The following is an 18,331-nucleotide window of genomic DNA, read 5'->3' as shown; positions in this document are numbered from 1 at the left end:
GAAGGGGAGGACGGGGGCGGCGTCGGACTGGAGCCAAGCGGCGGCACGAGCTGCCCAGGGCGCTGTCGTGAGCTCGCCCGCAGGGCCCCCACCCCCGAGCTACACCCTGCCGTGCCCAGCTCTGCCCGCGTCCGTGCCCCCGCGGGGAGCGCGCCGGGGCTGCCCCCCGAATGACGGGCGGAAGGTTCGACTTCGACGATGGCGGCACCTACTGCGGCGGCTGGGAGGAGGGCAAGGCGCACGGGCATGGCATCTGCACGGGGCCCAAGGGCCAGGGCGAGTACTCGGGCTCCTGGTCGCACGGATTCGAGGTGGTCGGAGGCTACACCTGGCCCAGCGGCAACACCTACCAGGGCTACTGGGCGCAGGGCAAGCGGCACGGGCTGGGGGTGGAAACGAAGGGCAAGTGGATGTACCGGGGGGAGTGGTCACATGGTTTCAAGGGGCGCTACGGGGTCCGGCAGAGCCTGTGCACCCCTGCTCGCTACGAGGGTACCTGGAGTAACGGGCTGCAGGACGGGTACGGCGTGGAGACCTACGGGGACGGAGGTGAGCGGCGTCGCTGGCGGCCCCGCGAGCTGGTGCGGTCGGCTTTGCCCAGGCTGCGGGGAAGCGGGGAGGACGCGAAGTGCACGTGTCCGGAACCCCGCCAAAACACCTGGGAAACCTTCTACCCACCCTCTGCGCCCTCCCTCCCCCAGAGAGTGCGTTGGTACGGGACTGGTCCACGACGGTGACCCCGTTTTTGGAGAGGGCGGTGTGTCCACACCCGGGGGAGCGAGGCGTGAATATACCTGGCCGGCGCCAGCGCTGCACTGCCACCAGGAGGGAGCGCGCCACCCGGGAGGGTTGGGCTGGGCTGAAGAGAGGACGCTGTCACTTGAGCCCGTCACATTACGTTCCTGAGCCCTCCCTCTCCCGGCCGGGTTTGAAATTGCCACTTCCATGGAGTTAGAGTGAACGCCCTGGGCTTGAGAGGCTGGCGGTCCGTGCTGACCGCTCCTGGGATTGGTTTCACGTGGAGTCGTATTTCGCTTCTGGTCTTCTAGTAGCCTAAAGATAGAAGCCAGAACCCCATAACTAGGATGTTGGGGGAATTGCACCTTATTCGGGGTGCATTTGGAAACGTCCTAGCTATGGGAGCCCAGAGGCCACCTGGTGCAGGTGGGGTTCTGGCGGTGCGAGTTTTCATGCCAGTTTTCATTCGGGTTCTTAAATTATTTGTTTTCAATCAAAAGAATAAGTCTTTGCTGGCCAGGACAAATGACTAGAAAAGCATTTTAGAAATGAGCAGAGAAATCTACATTTTAAAAAAGAAGGTAGTTGAAGGGGTTTCCCTATACTTTGGCTACTTTCCACCTGAGAACGCCAGTACTGGCTCACTGCTCTGCGCGTTAAGGTGTGTGACCCAAACAGTATGCCTGGTGGAAATAAAGGTCACCTTATTTGAATATTTAATGTCATCAGAATAAACTGTATATTTAATAGGACAAATTTTTTTTAATTAGGAAAAGTATACATTATTGAAACAGGTGTCAAAAACTGATAAATTTCCTTGTGTAATATGCAGAGAAAGATGAATGTCTCATGCTTTTGGCAAAGTATATTTTTCTGATGATAAACATAATCATATTTAATTGGAAAGGATTGTAGGAGGCGATGTCACCTTTTAGAATTAAGCAGCTCAGGGTTGGGAGGATATTAAAGGGATCCAATTAAAAGTTTCTCCAGCCGGCTGCAACCCCAGTTATGCCATTGCTTATATAAAAGCTTATACAATTTGTACACTTCACTTACTCAGAACACTTGGACCGTGTTTTAAATGCAAAATGGCAGAATGGTAGGATTTGCTTAAAAAGACATCTTTTCATCCTACAGTATAAATAAAGGATATGGTTCTCATGAATTGAAAGAGAGGGAAAGAAAAAAAAAAAAAAACTTGCTCTAATACTTTTCTGTTGGCTGTGTAAGTCCCAAGTTGCCCAGTAGTTAATGAAGGGCCCTTAAATGTTCTGTAAGGACATAAAATGCCTTGGTTGATGGTTCTATAAATATAAATCTCTGACTGAATTTTATTGGTGGCCCCAACTCTATATAACTAAATTCCATACTAAATGGGATGCAAAATTTATTTTTTAAATGTATGCATTATAACCTTAAGGCTGTGGATAGTTCTCTCACTTCAGTTTTGGAATGTTAAAGGTAGTCTTAAAGTTACTACTCATTACGCAAAATCTCTTGATTTAGATTATTCATTATACTTAGTCATCAAAATAGACATAGCACAGTAAAGACGGTCTATACATATGTTGTAGAATCTCAAATTGATGTCCGGGAAGAGATTGACTTGTCAATAATCTGACGGCTATTTTAAAATTACTTTTAGAAAGTTAGTGTTTAGCCTCATTGTGGAACTATGGTTTTCTTTTACTACCAAAAAAAAAAAAAATCTTAATCTGTTACAATTATCAAGAAAAAAATTCAAAAATTACACTTAAATGTGTTTTGTGTACCATTTCCTGCTTTCCTTCATATCCTTCATTAGAAATTCCTTAATTATAAAATAGGGTCTAAACAGAAGTGTCTCACTATCACCTATTTCATACAAGCATTTTGGCCAAAACAGGAATATCCCTTTCCCTGCTCTTACTAAGGAGTTCACCTGTTTTTCTCTCCCCACACCACATGCCCATTCCTGCACACCTTCTAACAAATTTAGGGAAGTCTGGCTCCATATATTTTGTGGTGAAGGAAGAAAGAAGTAATTGCATGTGAAAAATAGCTATTGATTTTATTAATGATTTGTATGTGAAATGTTCCTGAAACAGAAACCCCCTGAATATTAAGAATAAGCTACTACCATACTTGCAAAGTCCAAGTCTAGGTACCCAGAATTTTTTGTGCAAATTCTGATCCGTGTGCTGTTTTTTTTTCCACCTGTCATGACACCATGGAAAATGTTTAGGAAGACACGTTGTATTAACTATAGTTATAATTGTGCATCTGTGACATATAAACGTAAGGTTGGCATAGTACAATCCAAGTTGGACTGAAACTCATTCTGAACTGGATGGCTTGTGCTACAAGACTGTGTCGTTAAAATGAATAGATCTAAAAAACAGCTCTTAGGTTAACAATTAAAAAAATTTTAAAAACTGGTAAAATAACATCTACCCTTATGAAATATGCATCCATATCTTAGGAATCTAGAGGAACTAATTAGAACTTTATTTGGGCAGCAGGGAGAAGCTGGGGCCCCCCTGCTTTGAAAAAAAAAAAAAAGGTCCTTTTTTCATTGATTAAACTAAACCTACTTTAAATTTCAGATGAACTGCTAACGCTTTGACTGTCAATTGGTTTCTAGTAATTTCATGGAAGAGTTCTTTGGTCAACTGTGATTTGACAAATTAGGAGAGGAATGTGGTCAATGTTGTCACCCTCCCCCTACCCTTTCCCTATTTGACACTTAAGCAGAGACTTAAACTTTCTAATTATTGCTGTTGCCTTAAACAGATTGGATTTCATGCAGTACTTTAGAAATTCTAAGTACTAGTCTTGCTTTTGAAGATATGTTTAAGGAAACTAGCTATTAATTTGCTGTTAGTGTTAAACATTTACCAAGATTACATGGTTGTGTTTAAAAAGTAGAAATACTTAATGACATCACACAACATCTTTGCACATTGTTCTAGCAAAGTTAACTTGTCATTATAAAGAAAAGTTAGAATATTATAGCATTTATTCCCCACAAATATTTTAAAATAAGGTAGCTTGTTTTAATACATGTAAGTCAGATTGTATAAATTTTACTCTCAAATTTAAATTTTATCTATATAGGCAAAAGAGAAGTCAAAGTTTAAATTTCCTTTCAGTTCCCTTTCCTGTGGAAGTGGCGTTTTTTGGACGTGGCTAATATACAGCAGGAAGCTTAACCTGGAATGTTTTATATGACTATCTTTTCCTCTTGGGTCATCCTTTGGAGAAAGCTATGGCCAAACCATCTTCTCAGAAGTCCATTAGACGTCAAGTTAAGAATTTGCGTCTACCCCGAATATGACACCCACAGGACCAGATCCACTTAGTATTGTCACCTTACTGTTTTCGATGTATATTTGGTAAATATGTCAGAATGTACAGGAAGAGAAGACAGTCTTGAAACTGGTCAAAACTGATGGGAGCCATTCCAGTTTTAAGTGGAGTGAAATAATCAGCCCTTGTTAAATGTAACAAAATAAAATCACTAACATTGTTGCTCAGTGTTTTAAAAATAAATATATGCCACACAGAGGAAATCTGTGTATGGCACTAAGAAGTCCAAAGTAACTATGAAGGTAGATTTACATCATCAGAAATGCAAAGAGGTCAAGACAGACTGTAATCATGATTCATTTTTCTATGACATTGTGAATTATGAATAACACAGAAGCAATTACATTTTTAAATTTTTAAATGCCGTCTTTGAGGGGATGCTATAATTTTAAAATTTGTCTCTAATTAAAAGAAATGACTTTGATTTTTTGAAAAGAAAATTCTCAGTTCCCTAATTTAGCATTCATTTCCTCCTAAGATTATTTAAAACCTTGCACCAGGTTATTTTTGAAATGTTTTTGCTTGCTTCTTTAGTAGAAAAACTTATTGAAAACAACTGTTTAAGAGAGAACCCTATTCCTTGAAAAAGTGGCCTGGTGTCTACAAAGTTATAATGGACACTGTCAAAAACACCTTTGCCCCGAAATGAAGTCCAGAAAGTTTCCCCTGCCTTTAGCCCAGTCTTTCCAAGGGTAAAAAGTGTGTACTTTTAGCTACCACCGCTGTTGACTGAAAACAGAGTCATCAAACACCCATAGACCACAAGGTACATAAGCTCTGACTTTGAGAATTTTGTGTTGTGAAGTAATTCCTACCCTCAGAGAGCATCCGGTCTCTGATGTAATTCACGATGCAATGGCAGAGGCTAGGCAAACCCATGAAGAGAGTGACCAGGACAAAGATTGGGCAAAGGAATCAAGTTTGGCAAGTAAATCCAGAACTCAATCCTTTTACTCGGCAGCACAAAAATGTTAACATTGCTCCTTTGCCATAAGGTTTGTTCAGAATATGTATTTGTCTAGTTATTCCTAGCTCAAAAAGTCTTAACCAATCTATAAGCGATAATCCTAAATACTGAAGGTTTTCCTACTCCAAAAAGTAGATGTGGATCATAGTGGCAGAAAAAAAATTTAAGACAATTTGACGACCTGTGTCCCAAGTGTTCAGTTCATTGATAATAATGTAATTTTAAGTCTTTGTACTTGTTGGAATGCTATACTGACATAGAATCGAAAGTTACTTTCATAAGTTTGTTCAGCTAAATTGGTAAAATTAAGATAAAAGGCATAAATAGTATTCATTTCATATTCTGTTGTACTCCCCTCCTAAGCGGAACTTTCAATGTGTTATTTTCAGGGTGCAGAAGTTGTTTCCAAGTGCTCCCCCCTTTTGTATTAGAAAGTAGAGGCTTTCATCTGCAACACGCATAAAAATTTTTCTAACGAAAAGCAAAAGTTATCAGATTATTGGAACGTCCTGTGCAATAACTTAAAAGTTGCAAGCCCCAAATTACAGGGCAGGGATTCTCAAGTGGATGAAAAGTATCCCCTAGGTTTGACTTGGAAATCTGTTACTTGACCTCGGGCCTGCCTGCACAGCAGCACGCAGACCATCATGCCCCTTTTTCCCTTCACTCACACTGTGTTTTCTTGCCATCTCTCAAAGGTACCTACCAGGGCCAGTGGGCCGGAGGCATGCGGCACGGCTACGGCGTGCGCCAGAGCGTGCCCTATGGCATGGCCACGGTGATCCGCTCGCCCCTGCGCACCTCGCTGGCCTCGCTTCGCAGTGAGCAGAGCAATGGCAGCGTGCTCCACGACGCCGCGGCCGCTGCCGACAGCCCGGCTGGCACCCGTGGAGGCTTCGTGCTCAACTTCCACGCTGACGCTGAGCTCGCTGGCAAGAAGAAGGGCGGCCTCTTCCGAAGGGGCTCCCTTCTCGGAAGCATGAAACTTCGCAAGTCCGAATCCAAGTCTTCCATCTCCAGCAAGCGTAGCTCGGTCCGCAGCGATGCTGCCATGAGCAGAATTAGTTCCAGCGATGCCAATTCCACAATCAGCTTCGGCGATGTAGATTGTGATTTTTGCCCGGTGGAAGACCACGTGGACGCCACCACCACGGAAACCTACATGGGCGAGTGGAAGAACGACAAGCGCAATGGTTTTGGCATCAGTGAGCGCTCAAATGGCATGAAGTATGAAGGCGAGTGGGCAAATAATAAGAGGCATGGATATGGCTGTACCGTGTTTCCTGACGGCTCCAAAGAAGAGGGAAAATACAAAAATAATATTCTGGTCCGTGGAATAAGGAAGCAGCTTATACCAATAAGAAATACAAAAACTAGGGAGAAGGTGGACAGAGCGATTGAAGGCGCACAAAGGGCAGCTGCCATGGCGAGAACCAAAGTGGAAATAGCAAATTCAAGGTATGTAAATATGGGATGGATGTTGGCGGGATCGTTAAAAATGACGGAATGTCAACTACTCTGTCTCTCAGTCTACTGGTGACATCACCAAATGGGTTCTACAGCAACCAAAAAAATGAAAAATCGAACATAGAAAACAAACCCAATAGAATGAGTCAGAAATGTACCTGCATTGTTTTGAAACTTTCCACCATCCAGAAATGCTGAAGGCACATTGAACACCTTTTCCTGTTACAAATTATTTCCATAATACTTTACAGTGGAATGGAGTTAACTCAGACCCCAGGCCCATCTTCCTGTGTCCAGAGAAATACGTTTTTAAAGAAGGACCTCTGACGTACTGTCACAGAGAGAAAGAAAATATTAGTCTATGTGGAAATATACATAGATTAGAGGATTACCCTTGTTCTGATATTTAAGGTGGAGGTGTATATAGCTCCTCCTATAAAATTATACCAGCAGATGGCATAATGGTTACATTGCTGGACTCCTACGTAGTTGACCTTGGTTCGAATCCTGGGCCTGGTGGCCTAAAATTCACACCGGGTGCGGGTGCATGCTTGCCAAGATCCTGGGAGGAAAATGTAGAGAAAGGGTTGCTGCATGGTCTTCTCCCTCTGGAGGAGGATTTCTCACTTTCTCTCTCTCTGGTGAGCACATGTGCCCTTTAACAACAACAACAAAAAAAACTCTTTAAAGAAGAAAATTATCCTCATTTATAAACTTCACATTCTGTTCATTGAAGCCTTATAGGTGAAATCGGTTTTGAGAAAGCTACCAAAACCTGGATATGGCAGCTGTGGAAAGTGATATGACAAAATCTACCATGCCATACCGCATTTAAAATAAGAGAGCCTGTCTACATGGGAAAGGCAAAGGGTCTGAGGCTCACAAGAATGGCCACTTTCTATGCAGGAAAGATTAGATCATTGGTGTATAAAAAGGAAAGAGGTGGGGAGAACCTGACATGGACAGATGGGACTTGCAGTGTGCCAAGGTTGGAAGAAAGTAGAGCAGTAGAGACAGGCTGGAGCAAGTAGGAGAAAACCGGGTGCAGAGTTGATTGACACATGGGGTACATGTGGGTACAGAAGGACTAGGTGCTTCAAGTTTTAGTTAATGCCTGGATTTAGGGATCTAGCAAGAGAGATGGAGAAATCTATTAGGAATAGAATTGTGTTAGAAATGAATGTCATTTATATTGTAGACAAAAAAGAAGAAAGGATGGTTATAAATGGAAATTGTTATTTTTAGGTATATTTAAGTGGATAGTGACTGACCATAGTTTTGTGTGACATGAGTTACAAATTTAGCAAAGAATATTCAGAATCCTTTTCCTGCTTCAGTAATACCTGTCCATAGAAGTAAGCTTCTTTTTGAAACTGCAAAATATGAGCATGCTTTAGGTTTTTATTCTTAGCATTGAACTAAAGAGCCCTCCTCTATTTGGTTGAATCATACTGATTTCTGATATTTTAATTTTTTGTTGTACCAAAAATTGACAATTGTGTGATTCACCTTAATACTTTCTTAATAATTCTGAAGTTTCTAATTTTTTTAATGACCTCATGTTAGGGCAACTGTTTACTTCTGAATATCTGAAACACTAATTGCAAAATGCAAGGGATTGCATACTTTGCACTATTTTTAGATATTATGTTCAGAATCCTCAAGGTTTTCATCTTTATCCCAAACGAATCCTATTTTGAAGTTAATCTTTCTTATTAATCAGCACAAGCTGCCATGAAGCTGTCTTCAGTGCTGAGCATTTTTAATTTCAGATCATGGTTTCTTGATCACGAAACCTTGACTTTACTTGCTTTTCTGCTTGTAGTTAAGATCCTTTTACATCTAATCTGGCTTACTTTGAGCTAGTCGTATTCCTTTTGTTAGGCCCTGACACCTAAATGTAAATGCATGCCTCGATTCTTCCATTTTATTTTCTTCCTACAATGTAGTGATATACCAGAGACAGTTCAGTTTTGGCAGGTGGAAAATAAACCTGCGTTTAACACTTTAGCACATGATTTATTCTAATTACTGACTTTCATGATTAGTTTACATTGGAGGAATCTGCATAACAGAAGGGATCTGCTTGTGATACAGAGATGATCTCTAATTATACTAATATTATCAGACTCGTACCCAAGTACTAGCCATCTTCTGTTTGTTGGAAGTCTTCAGGGATAGTGTCAGTCCTTTGGGAGCAGTGTGTCTTATAGTTTATAGTTGAGAAGTCTTTAGCATAAGACCTTGTACTTCTGGACAGTTAACTACCTAAAGATTTTTCATAGCTATTTAAAAATGCTCAATTTATTATGGTAAGTGAAATAAGCCATTCACAGAAGGACAGATACTACGGGATTCTGCTTAGATGAGGTATCCATCTAAAATGGTCAAACTCCCGAGGCTGTAAAACGGCCATTATCCATGTTAACAGGATAGATGTCATATTAACTGTTCTTACTGTAATTAAAAAAAAAGGACTGGATAATACAGTAGACAAAAATAAATAAGTAAATAATAAAACTGTCAACCTTTTTATATTTACTTTTCACTGTTTTAGTAACCCCTTCCCATATTTCTTGCTTTAATGAATACTTCAGAGAGGGAGTTTGCAACAAGGTTTTGGAGAAAGCAGCTGAAGGACTGCTGTTCCCTTTCAATAACTCTTGAGTTTTGAATTCTACAGTCTTTTATAAATCCTTGTTAAAAATAAAGAGAAAATTCTATTAAGGTTTTGGAGATTGTTTCCGGGTTTGGGGGGAGTAGATTCCTAGCTATGGTATTGTCAAAAACCATGGCTCTTGATAATATCAAAGCATCAGCTTAGTCCTTTCTGGCCCCTTCAGCAGTTTGTGTTATTAATGTTTTTGTTTTTTAAAATATTGAAAATCAAAGAATGTGAAGTGATATTTTCTCCCTCTGTCCCTGATCCAGTAATGGCAGAATAAGAACCAGAATGTGAGACTCTTGGCAGCTGCTGCTGTCAACATCAGTGTTCACCATTAGCAACAAAGGGAGATGGTCAATGGACAGCTATCGACCGTCCAGTTTGTCCACCCAGACAGTGTTAATCACTGTTCTCCCTGCTACTGTTGATGATAGAGGCATTTGTTTCTTATGTCCCAGGGAAGTGGATCTGCCTTTGCACATCACTCTTATTTTATCTTGAAGCAAAGCCACGAGTGGGCTCTGAGGGAAAATAATAAATTCACCAATAATATCTCCAGAGGTAAGTCAAGAGACACAGAGCTGAGTGTCTATGCCCAGAGAGTTAAGACAACATGGTAGATCTGTGGACCTTTGCTTTGCTTCTCTGAAGAGGGAGTGGTGTTTCTCCCCAATAAACATAGGTTGGTTGGTTTGTGTTTTTTTTTTTTTAGGTTTCTCTTCTGAGAGAGAGAGATCCCATACAAGGTTTCACACTGCATTCCAGCCCATTCTCAACCAGCTCAGATAATGGGCACAAGCATACATGCCCTACATGTATAGGGAGGCATTAGGACATGAACCTGGACCCCTCCCCTGTGGATCCAGTATTGGTGTAATAACTGTGCCACCAGCTGGCCCTGTAAGAGGCTTCTTTTTTTTTTTTTTTTTTTTTTTGGGGGGGAGGTTTTTGATAGAGAGAGCCCCCAGGGGGGATGGCCATGCCGCAATCCCTTCTCCTCCATTCTCCTCTCGGGATCTTGGGCACGCACTCACACGTGCCCGGCATGAGTCTCAAGCCACCGGGTCCGGGATGCAAACCACGGTCGACTACATGGGAATCCAATGACATAGCCATTACACTAACTGCTGGTCCCAAGAGGCTTATTTTTAAAGGCTTATTATGGGCCCTTGTTTCATTCTTACAGCTCAGGGAATATGGAGCTGTCATTGGAGTAGATGATAAACATCACATAATAGATCTAGAACTAGTAGATACTTGGGCCAGATGATAACACAATTAGATTCACATGGGAAAGGGTCTAGGTTTTCATTCTGGTTCCTCCCTGATCACGCCAGATGTGCATACCCATGATCTGGGCTGGCTGAGCCTGGGAATACAGCATGAAGACCCTGTTGAGGGTAACCCACCCTCTTTCTCTCTCATGGAAGAAAGAATGAAAGAAACTTTTAGAAAGAGCAAATTAGTAGATAGCTTAGTAGCAGATTAGTATTTAAACAGTCAAAACCTTAAGAGATGCTAATACATTGTTGATTCACAGAGCTTTCTTTTAGACATCTGCTCTCACCTAAAAAGCGCTATTGAACATCTTTCTAAGATTTAAAAATTTTTGTTCCCCTCTTGTCCTGCTCCTGAAGGTCAAAATCATGACTTAGGCTTGAGAAAGGGTCTCAATCTTGGTTTTAAAGAAATGATCAAAAAGCAAGCAAGCAAATCTGAATTATTTCAAGAAAAAGTGTCCCTAGCGATTACTGAGGCTGCTCCATGCCAATGGCTGATGTCCACCTCCCGTTCTGTTAACCCGGCTCTCCCGGAGACACGGCCCTGAGAGATGTTGAGACTGGCGAAGCCGAGGCAGTACCTAAGCCCAGGCCTGGTGATCTTTCCTTCATCGGTGTTTACCCTTTGGTAAACTTGGCTGATCAAAATGTTTGTCAAGTCACAGAAGTGCTTTTTAGAGCATTCTAACTACAATGGGCTTGCCAAAATGCCGAATTTACTTTCTGGAAAATTTAGTAGGCAGAATCTGTTTTGGTAGAGAGTACTGAAGTTCCTCAGTCTCAGGCTGGAAAGGGCCGTAAGATGGTTTCTCTTCTATTTCTTTTGTGCTCAATTTTTACTCCCTAAGCTCTTGCCTCCAATAATTCAACTTTCCTTGTCATTTCAATTATATTTCTCATTTGGTCAGGTTTTACTCTGTTGACTCTTGAGTCCAATAATTCTTTAAGTGAGATGTTCAGACAAATAACTGTTTCTTGAGAATAATATTTTAAGGAAGAATTTTAAGGTGTAAGGCACTTGTTTGAGATAGCAAATAGAAGTGACCCTTGGAAAACCACATTTCTGTGGAAACAAATACATCATTTAGGACAGAGTGTGAACAGAAGGCTTGTGTGATCTGAACCTTGGAAGAAATAATTATTATGTTAAAGGGTGGAAGACATATTGAGAGAGTTACGGGGAAGAGCTTTAAAGCAGTAGAGAACCAGTGCTTACTTGTACAGATGGTGCGTGACTTAACAATGGTTCAGCACACCGTGTTTCAGCTTCGTGATGGTGCAAAGGTGATACACAGTCAGTAAAAACCATACAATGCTTTGTTTTTCCTTTTCAGTACACGTCTAATGTACAACGCATTTTATGAGATACATGTACTTTATTATAAAATAGACTTTATGTTATGATTTTGCCTGGCTTAGGCTAATAGAATGTTCTGAATGTTTAATGTGGGCAAGGCTAAGTCAACTATGATGTTCAGTGGGCTAGGTGCATTAAATGCATTTCAGAACTAAGAGATTTTCCATTTACAACAGGATTACAGGGACATAACCCCATCGTAAGTCAAGGAACATCTGTACTAGTTTCATTGTATGAGACAGATGAGAAAGAGGAGTATAAAGTGAGAAGGTTAGCAAGTTAGTAATGTCTGTTCTGCAGATTCTGACCGACTCCGTGGCCAGCCTCACTGAACCTAGTGAGTCTCACTGTTCTTCGCTGGGCAGGGTCCCAGTGCTACAGTGAAGTGGCAGTGATCGAGACAGGCCAACCAGTCTTGTGGGATGTGCTGCTGCCAGCATCTCCCTGACTTTTAGTGCCCTTCAGTTAATAACAGGCACCCGAACAGGTAGTGTCAGGAAGGAACCCCATCCTGTCCCCTGTCCAGCCCAGAACTAGAGGTTGATTTTGCATTTGCCAGTTAGGGACATAAATATAAATGTGAGAACAGACTTTTCTGTAGTGTTTTTATAAACTGCTTCCTATACTTTTCTTAGAAAGATAGACTTCTTAGGCTGGCCTGTAATGCAGCAGTTAAGCACCAGCCCCCATGCAGAAGAAAAACCTAGATCCCACATTGGCCGACTGGGGTTCAAATCCTGGCCCCTGTGGCACCATCCATGCAAGGTGAGCTCTCACGTGCCCAGGATCCTGATAGGGCGGAGAATTGGTGTAGAAAGGTTTGCAGTGTGATCAAACCCTATTGGAGAGTGCATCCTCTCTCTCTCTTTCTCTCCCTCCCTCTCTTGAACATGCTACACCATGAATAAAAGGAATTATTTTTTAAGAATAAAAGAACAATTTTACAAAAAGATAGATTCCAGTTTCCTACCACTGTCACCACTCTCTTCTATACTCAGTGACCCAACTGTGCCAGCTTTCTGTCACTTGGAAGGAAGGTCTTTGCTCACCATCCTAAACCCCTGCCTGCTCTCCACCCCCCCCCACCTCCTATCCTTCCCCCTACCCCTGCCCTGCTCCTCAGGCTGCTCCATTCTCTCTCAGGTTTAGGCATAAAGTCCCTTCTTTGCAGGTTTCTCTAACTCCACACCCTTCCACCTCACTTCACTCCCTCTCAGTTTAAATTAAATCCCCCATTAGTCTAAATTGTCACTGTGTTTCAGTGTATTTGTTGAATATCTTTCTCTCCAGCTGGATTGGGAAAGACAGACCGCCCCTGAGGCAGCTCTGCTCACTTTTGTACACCCAGCAGCGAGTTCGATCAGAGCGCATTAGTAAGTGCTCTAGTAAATATTTGATGAATGAGTGAATTAAATTCTCACGACTTAGGAAATGAACACTGCCAGTGCTTCTAATTTCATTTGGCTGGGCATTTATAAGCCATAGTTTTAAGGAAGGACACTTAGCTCTGATAATATGTTATGTTATGTGATAATCTGACAATAGTTAAGGAAGAGCAGAAAATGCAAAAGTGGGTGTTGTAGGTACCCACCTCCTCCCCCCCCCACCCCAGTTAAATCAAGGATGCAGGGAATAAGAGCTTCAGGTTAAGCCAAACTCTCTATCTCTATCCTTCATAGGTATTGATTGAGCTGGTCTAGCGAAATTCAGCAGTGAGTCCCTTAACAGCTGTAGACACTCCAAGTTAGCTACTCTTAACTATAACAACATTGGTTCATGTTACACGTGAGGAGGTCTTCAAAAAGTTTATGTAATATGTCTGAAATGAAGAACAGTGTGTGAATTTCCAAAATGTTTTGTACCAAAATAAATTCATACAGTAATTCTGCTTGTCATGAACTTTTTGAAGTCCCTCCATACTTGAGATCACCGAAATATGAAAATGTTAGAAGAAAGCTTATGATCCTTCAGAAATCTAAGTTTGCTAAATGTTCACCTATCTTTATTTCCTTTTGAAAGTTTTTTCTTGTCCAGATTTACACATAAAATTGACTGCAATACATAGAATAGTGCTTCACAAGATTGCTTGACTTGATTCACACTTCATTTATTAGTAATTAATAACCACAGTCAACTATGAGTCAGTGCATGTTATGTATCCAAATTAAACCAACTACTACCAGTTTTAGGAAAAAGCTTGTTCTCTGCCAGATTATTGTGAAATGCCAGGACTGTGGAATTCTAAGTTCTGTTGGACAGAAGGATTTCTTTTGTCTTTTGCAAATCAAAATTAGTAGTTTATATACTGGGTTTATTTGTTTAATGATTAGTGATCATGTGTTTACTTATTTTTTTTATTTTCCCAGAGTATGCGTACACTCCACTGGAGACAGACACAGGGAGAGAGAGAAAGGGGTGGGGAGAGAAAGAAGCAAGAAAGCAGCCCTTGTGGGGTGTGCTCATATTGCAATCCCTTCTCCTCCATTTCTACCCTCTGTGGGATTTTGGGCCCAGCATTTACATGTGCCTAAAGTGTTTTCCAAGCCTCCAGATCTGGGTCTCAGACTATACAGTTGGCCATGTGGGATCCAGCTGCCTTAACTACCAGGCCACGACTGGCCTAGTAGTCATACATTTGAAAAAGCTATTTAGAACATCTTTTCCATTAATATTTTGGTTCTGCTTAAATTTTACTTTTTAGTACAAGTGATTTTTTTTAGGAAGATGAAATCTTCCCATTGCCTCCTGAAACAGTTGAATGAATAGACTGTTAAAAAGGTAGAGAAATTTTAGGTAAAGGTTACCTTAAAACGAGGAAATTTATGATTGAAGAGTCCATTACTGATTTTCTTTTTTTATCCACCTGTATTGTTCCCTATCCATACCTTGTCTGCCTGACTCCCTTCTCGCCTGTTACAGCCATCGCTCCTGTGAACAAATTCCAGAGGCTTAGTTAAAACACCATGAGTCTCTGAAAAGTTACTGAGAATAGGGGCTAACATTGGCTTCACCCATCGAGGTAGGGTTGGTGTGAGGACTGAATGAGAGAATTGGTATCACATAAACTATAACCCCTGCTTATAGTCAGTGTTTTGAGAAATAGTTTGATTTTGTAAGTACCATTTTCAGAAGTAAAACCTGAGAGGAGACCAAGAAGCCAGAAAGGTATAGAGGTTAAGATGGAGTGAGAAAGGAAAATGGAAGGAATGGAAGAAACAGGGATAAGCAAAACGAAAGGAGAGAAATTCACTAAGCTTGATTGCCTGTGCACAGATGTGAAAACGTATCAAGACTAGCCCCTTTTCTAGTCTCAGATCCGAGTAAAGTCTGTTCACTATCCCTAGGAAGCCATATTTTCCATTTTTATTTTATTATTATTATTATTATTATTATTTATACATTTGATCACTATACATTTGCCTTGCAAAGAGAACTTACCCAACATGAAATATACCTCAGACCATTCCAGTTGAAAATACTATACATGATATCAACAGGTAATAAGCCATTACCGTCCCACAAATGTCTTACTTCTCTCTTTTTTCCTCTAATTTCCTTCCCCGTACTCGTCCCCTCTTCCACCCTCCTTTCACACTGTCTTCAGTGTCTGTAACTATTTTCAAGACAGCCATATTATTTATCTAAAAAGAAAATGATTAGGGAAACATTATATGTACAAGGGGATTTCAGAAAGCTCATGAAATAAATGACATTGGTACGAGTTTATTTTGGTAGCAAAAATAATTAAAATCTATGCACCATTTTTTATAATATGCATTTTGCACGAACTTTTTGAAGATCTTTTGTATTTATAGTGTGCAGTTGTGCCATGCAGTTGATTCTGAAGGCAATATAGGATAATAAAGATTTTACTTTCATATTGTTTAAGTGTATTAGTGTAGGTCATTATCATTCTTTCTATATATTGTAATTTTTTCTCGCACATAAATTTTTTTTTTTTGGAGAGCTTTTTGCTATAGGGCACATGCGCTTGCCAGAAAGACAGAGAGAGACAGAGAGACAGAAAGAGACAGAAAGCGAGAAATCACCGCCCAGGGGGGAGGGCCACACCACAATCCCTTCTCTTCCATACGCCTTTCAGGATCTTGGGCATGCATACACACGTGCCCAGCATGAGATTAAGCCACCAGGTCTGAGACTCAAACTGTGGTTGACTACATGGGAGTCCAGTGATATAGCCATTACACCATCTGCTGGTCCTAGCACATAAAATTTTTTTAATTACCAGAGTGTACATGTGCTTGCAGGGGTGAGGGATAAATCCCTCCCCATGAGATGTAGTCACACTGCAGTCCTTTCTCTTCCATATCTCCATCCTGTCAGGATTTGCAGCACATGCACACATACAGTCTCGGTGAGTTTTTGAAGCCACTGGGGCTGGAACTTGAACCACAGTTGGCTGTGTGGAATCTGGCTGACTTAAACACTAGCCCATGGGGCTAGCCCCACCTTAAAATTTTAAAATATGTGTGTCTCCATTCAACCAAAGAATACACATTTCCCATGGAGGAAATCAAGGAGCCTGCTCTGACTTCCTGATACTTTCCCCTGGGCTATTTATAAAAAAAATCTTGCTTCTCCATATCTAGGTCCCCAGGGGCAGTCACTGAGCGTTCTCTTTGTGTGGGTACATGCAGGGAGCAGCTGAAACCAGAAAGATGACCTCCCAGAGAACAGCTCTTTCCTGCCCCCTAAACCAGGGGCGAGGCTTGATAAAAATTACACTAAGATATAGAACTTGGGACACAGAAAATCTCTGGCCAGCCCCTCTCTGTCAGCAGGGATGTTCAGTCACTCACAGGTCATTACACATAACATGAGAGCACCTTGGGTTATGAGAAGCTTGTCAAACCTCCTTAGGGTATCTCATTTCTAAAAATCTTTCTTTAAATCACTCTTTACCGAGTCCTGTTCAGAAGCTCTGAGGCACTCAGGTGCGCATGTGTTTTAATGATAAACAAGTGAGTTCAAGTAAATACAGATTTAATGAAAATTAGTCTTAGGCCATGAACAAGAGGGTCACATAGTTGTCCAGACTTCTTTTTTACTATTATAATTTTTAAGTTTATTTGATCTATGATAGAAAGTTCACGAAAGAGAGAAGCACCCTCAGCGAGGTCTAGTCTTGTCATGCCACAATCCCCTTTCCCTAGCCCTCCAACTCATCAGGATCTGAGGGGTATATCTGGCCAGCCTGGCTGGGGATCCAAACCTGTGACTGACCATGAGGCATCCAGCACTGCAGTTCAGTATCTCAACAGTTGTGCCTATCCAGATTCTGGGACTATTAAAAATTTACTTTCAAAAACTTGAGTCATGGGACCAGCAGTTAGCATAATGGCTATGTTGCTGGTCTCCCGTGTACTCGACCGCGGTTCGAGTCTTGGACCTGGTGGCTTAAAACTCATGCCGGGCGTGTGTGCGTGCGTGCCCAAGATCCCGAGAGGAGAAGGGATTGCGGCATGGCCATCCCCCCTGGGGGGTGATTTCTCGCTTTCTGTCTCTCTGTCTGTCTCTGTCTGTCTGGCGAGCACACGCGCCCTATAGCAAAAACCTCTCCCCCCCACAAAAAAGAAAAAAATTGAATCATGTAAGTATGGCTCTCTACTTTTATCAAACAGGAGAGACAAGGTGAAGACGCTTCATTTTTTGTAAAATTGGGATTTGAGACAGTAGTCAATTCTTCAGAGATCTGTTTGGTGAAAACTGAGCGTGAAGACTTTAGGGGAAAAAAAGCCAATAATAATAATAATAATAATAAAACAAAAACCTGGAGATGATAAACTAGGTTTGGGTGATGATACACATTGACCTTGTTTTAACTGTAGAAATCTGAGTTTCCGTAGGTGGTGTAAATTTCAACAGATTGAAATTCACCTCTGCCAGCAAGACATTTTCTTGCTAACATCAATCTGAAGAATTAAAGCAGCAATTTCTTCTTAGCATGTCATGGTTTATAAGGAACACCACCCTGCTCTTATGTTTTCTGGAAAGCCCCTAGAAGCATAATTGCATTCATCTCGCTGTCTCCATGCAGATTTCACCTTTGACCTGAGAACCTTTGTTTTCAGGCAAGTACAGGGCTCTGAGCATGCTCGCTTCACTGGCAATGCCTCTGAGCAGCAGCTGCCAGGCGGACAGAGCACCACACTCACAACTTTCCATCGTGGATTAAGCTGACTCTGCCAATCTCACTTTACTCAAGACACAAACTGGACGCTTGCAAGACTAGAGCCTTGCAAATCTTTGAGATGCTTTTCTTATTATAGATGAAATATGAACATTGTGTTTAGGAACAGGATCCAACAAATGCCAAAGGTATTTATGTAAGTCATTCAGCTCCAGTACAACAGCCTCTTGAAAATAAAATCAAATCAGCTTTAATAATTTTGCCCTTCTATTTTAGTTGGTGTTTCACATTTATTTGTATAATATGCTAAATTCAAAATAAGCTCCTTTCTCAGAAATTTAATTAATATGTAAGA

At 41.4% G+C, this 18,331-nt stretch overlaps 1 protein-coding gene across 3 annotated transcripts in view; it reads left to right on the top strand.

Moving 5' to 3' along the window:
- Positions 1 to 6: 6 nt before the first annotated feature.
- Positions 7 to 18,331, top strand: part of JPH1 (junctophilin 1) — a 96,755-nt gene continuing 78,430 nt past the window's right edge. For all 3 annotated transcript variants that reach the window (XM_006139811.3, XM_006139813.3, XM_006139812.3), the window contains exons 1-2: positions 7 to 549; positions 5,755 to 6,514. In XM_006139811.3, the coding sequence (XP_006139873.1) occupies positions 171 to 549; positions 5,755 to 6,514 (1,139 nt within the window). In that variant the 5' untranslated portion in view covers positions 7 to 170. The remainder of the gene's footprint in view (positions 550 to 5,754; positions 6,515 to 18,331) is intronic.

This window comes from Tupaia chinensis, unplaced genomic scaffold (assembly GCF_000334495.1).
Source record: "Tupaia chinensis unplaced genomic scaffold, TupChi_1.0 Scaffold000002_1, whole genome shotgun sequence".
NCBI classification, from domain to species: Eukaryota; Metazoa; Chordata; class Mammalia; order Scandentia; family Tupaiidae; genus Tupaia; species Tupaia belangeri.
This window is presented reverse-complemented; position numbering and strand designations above follow the sequence as displayed.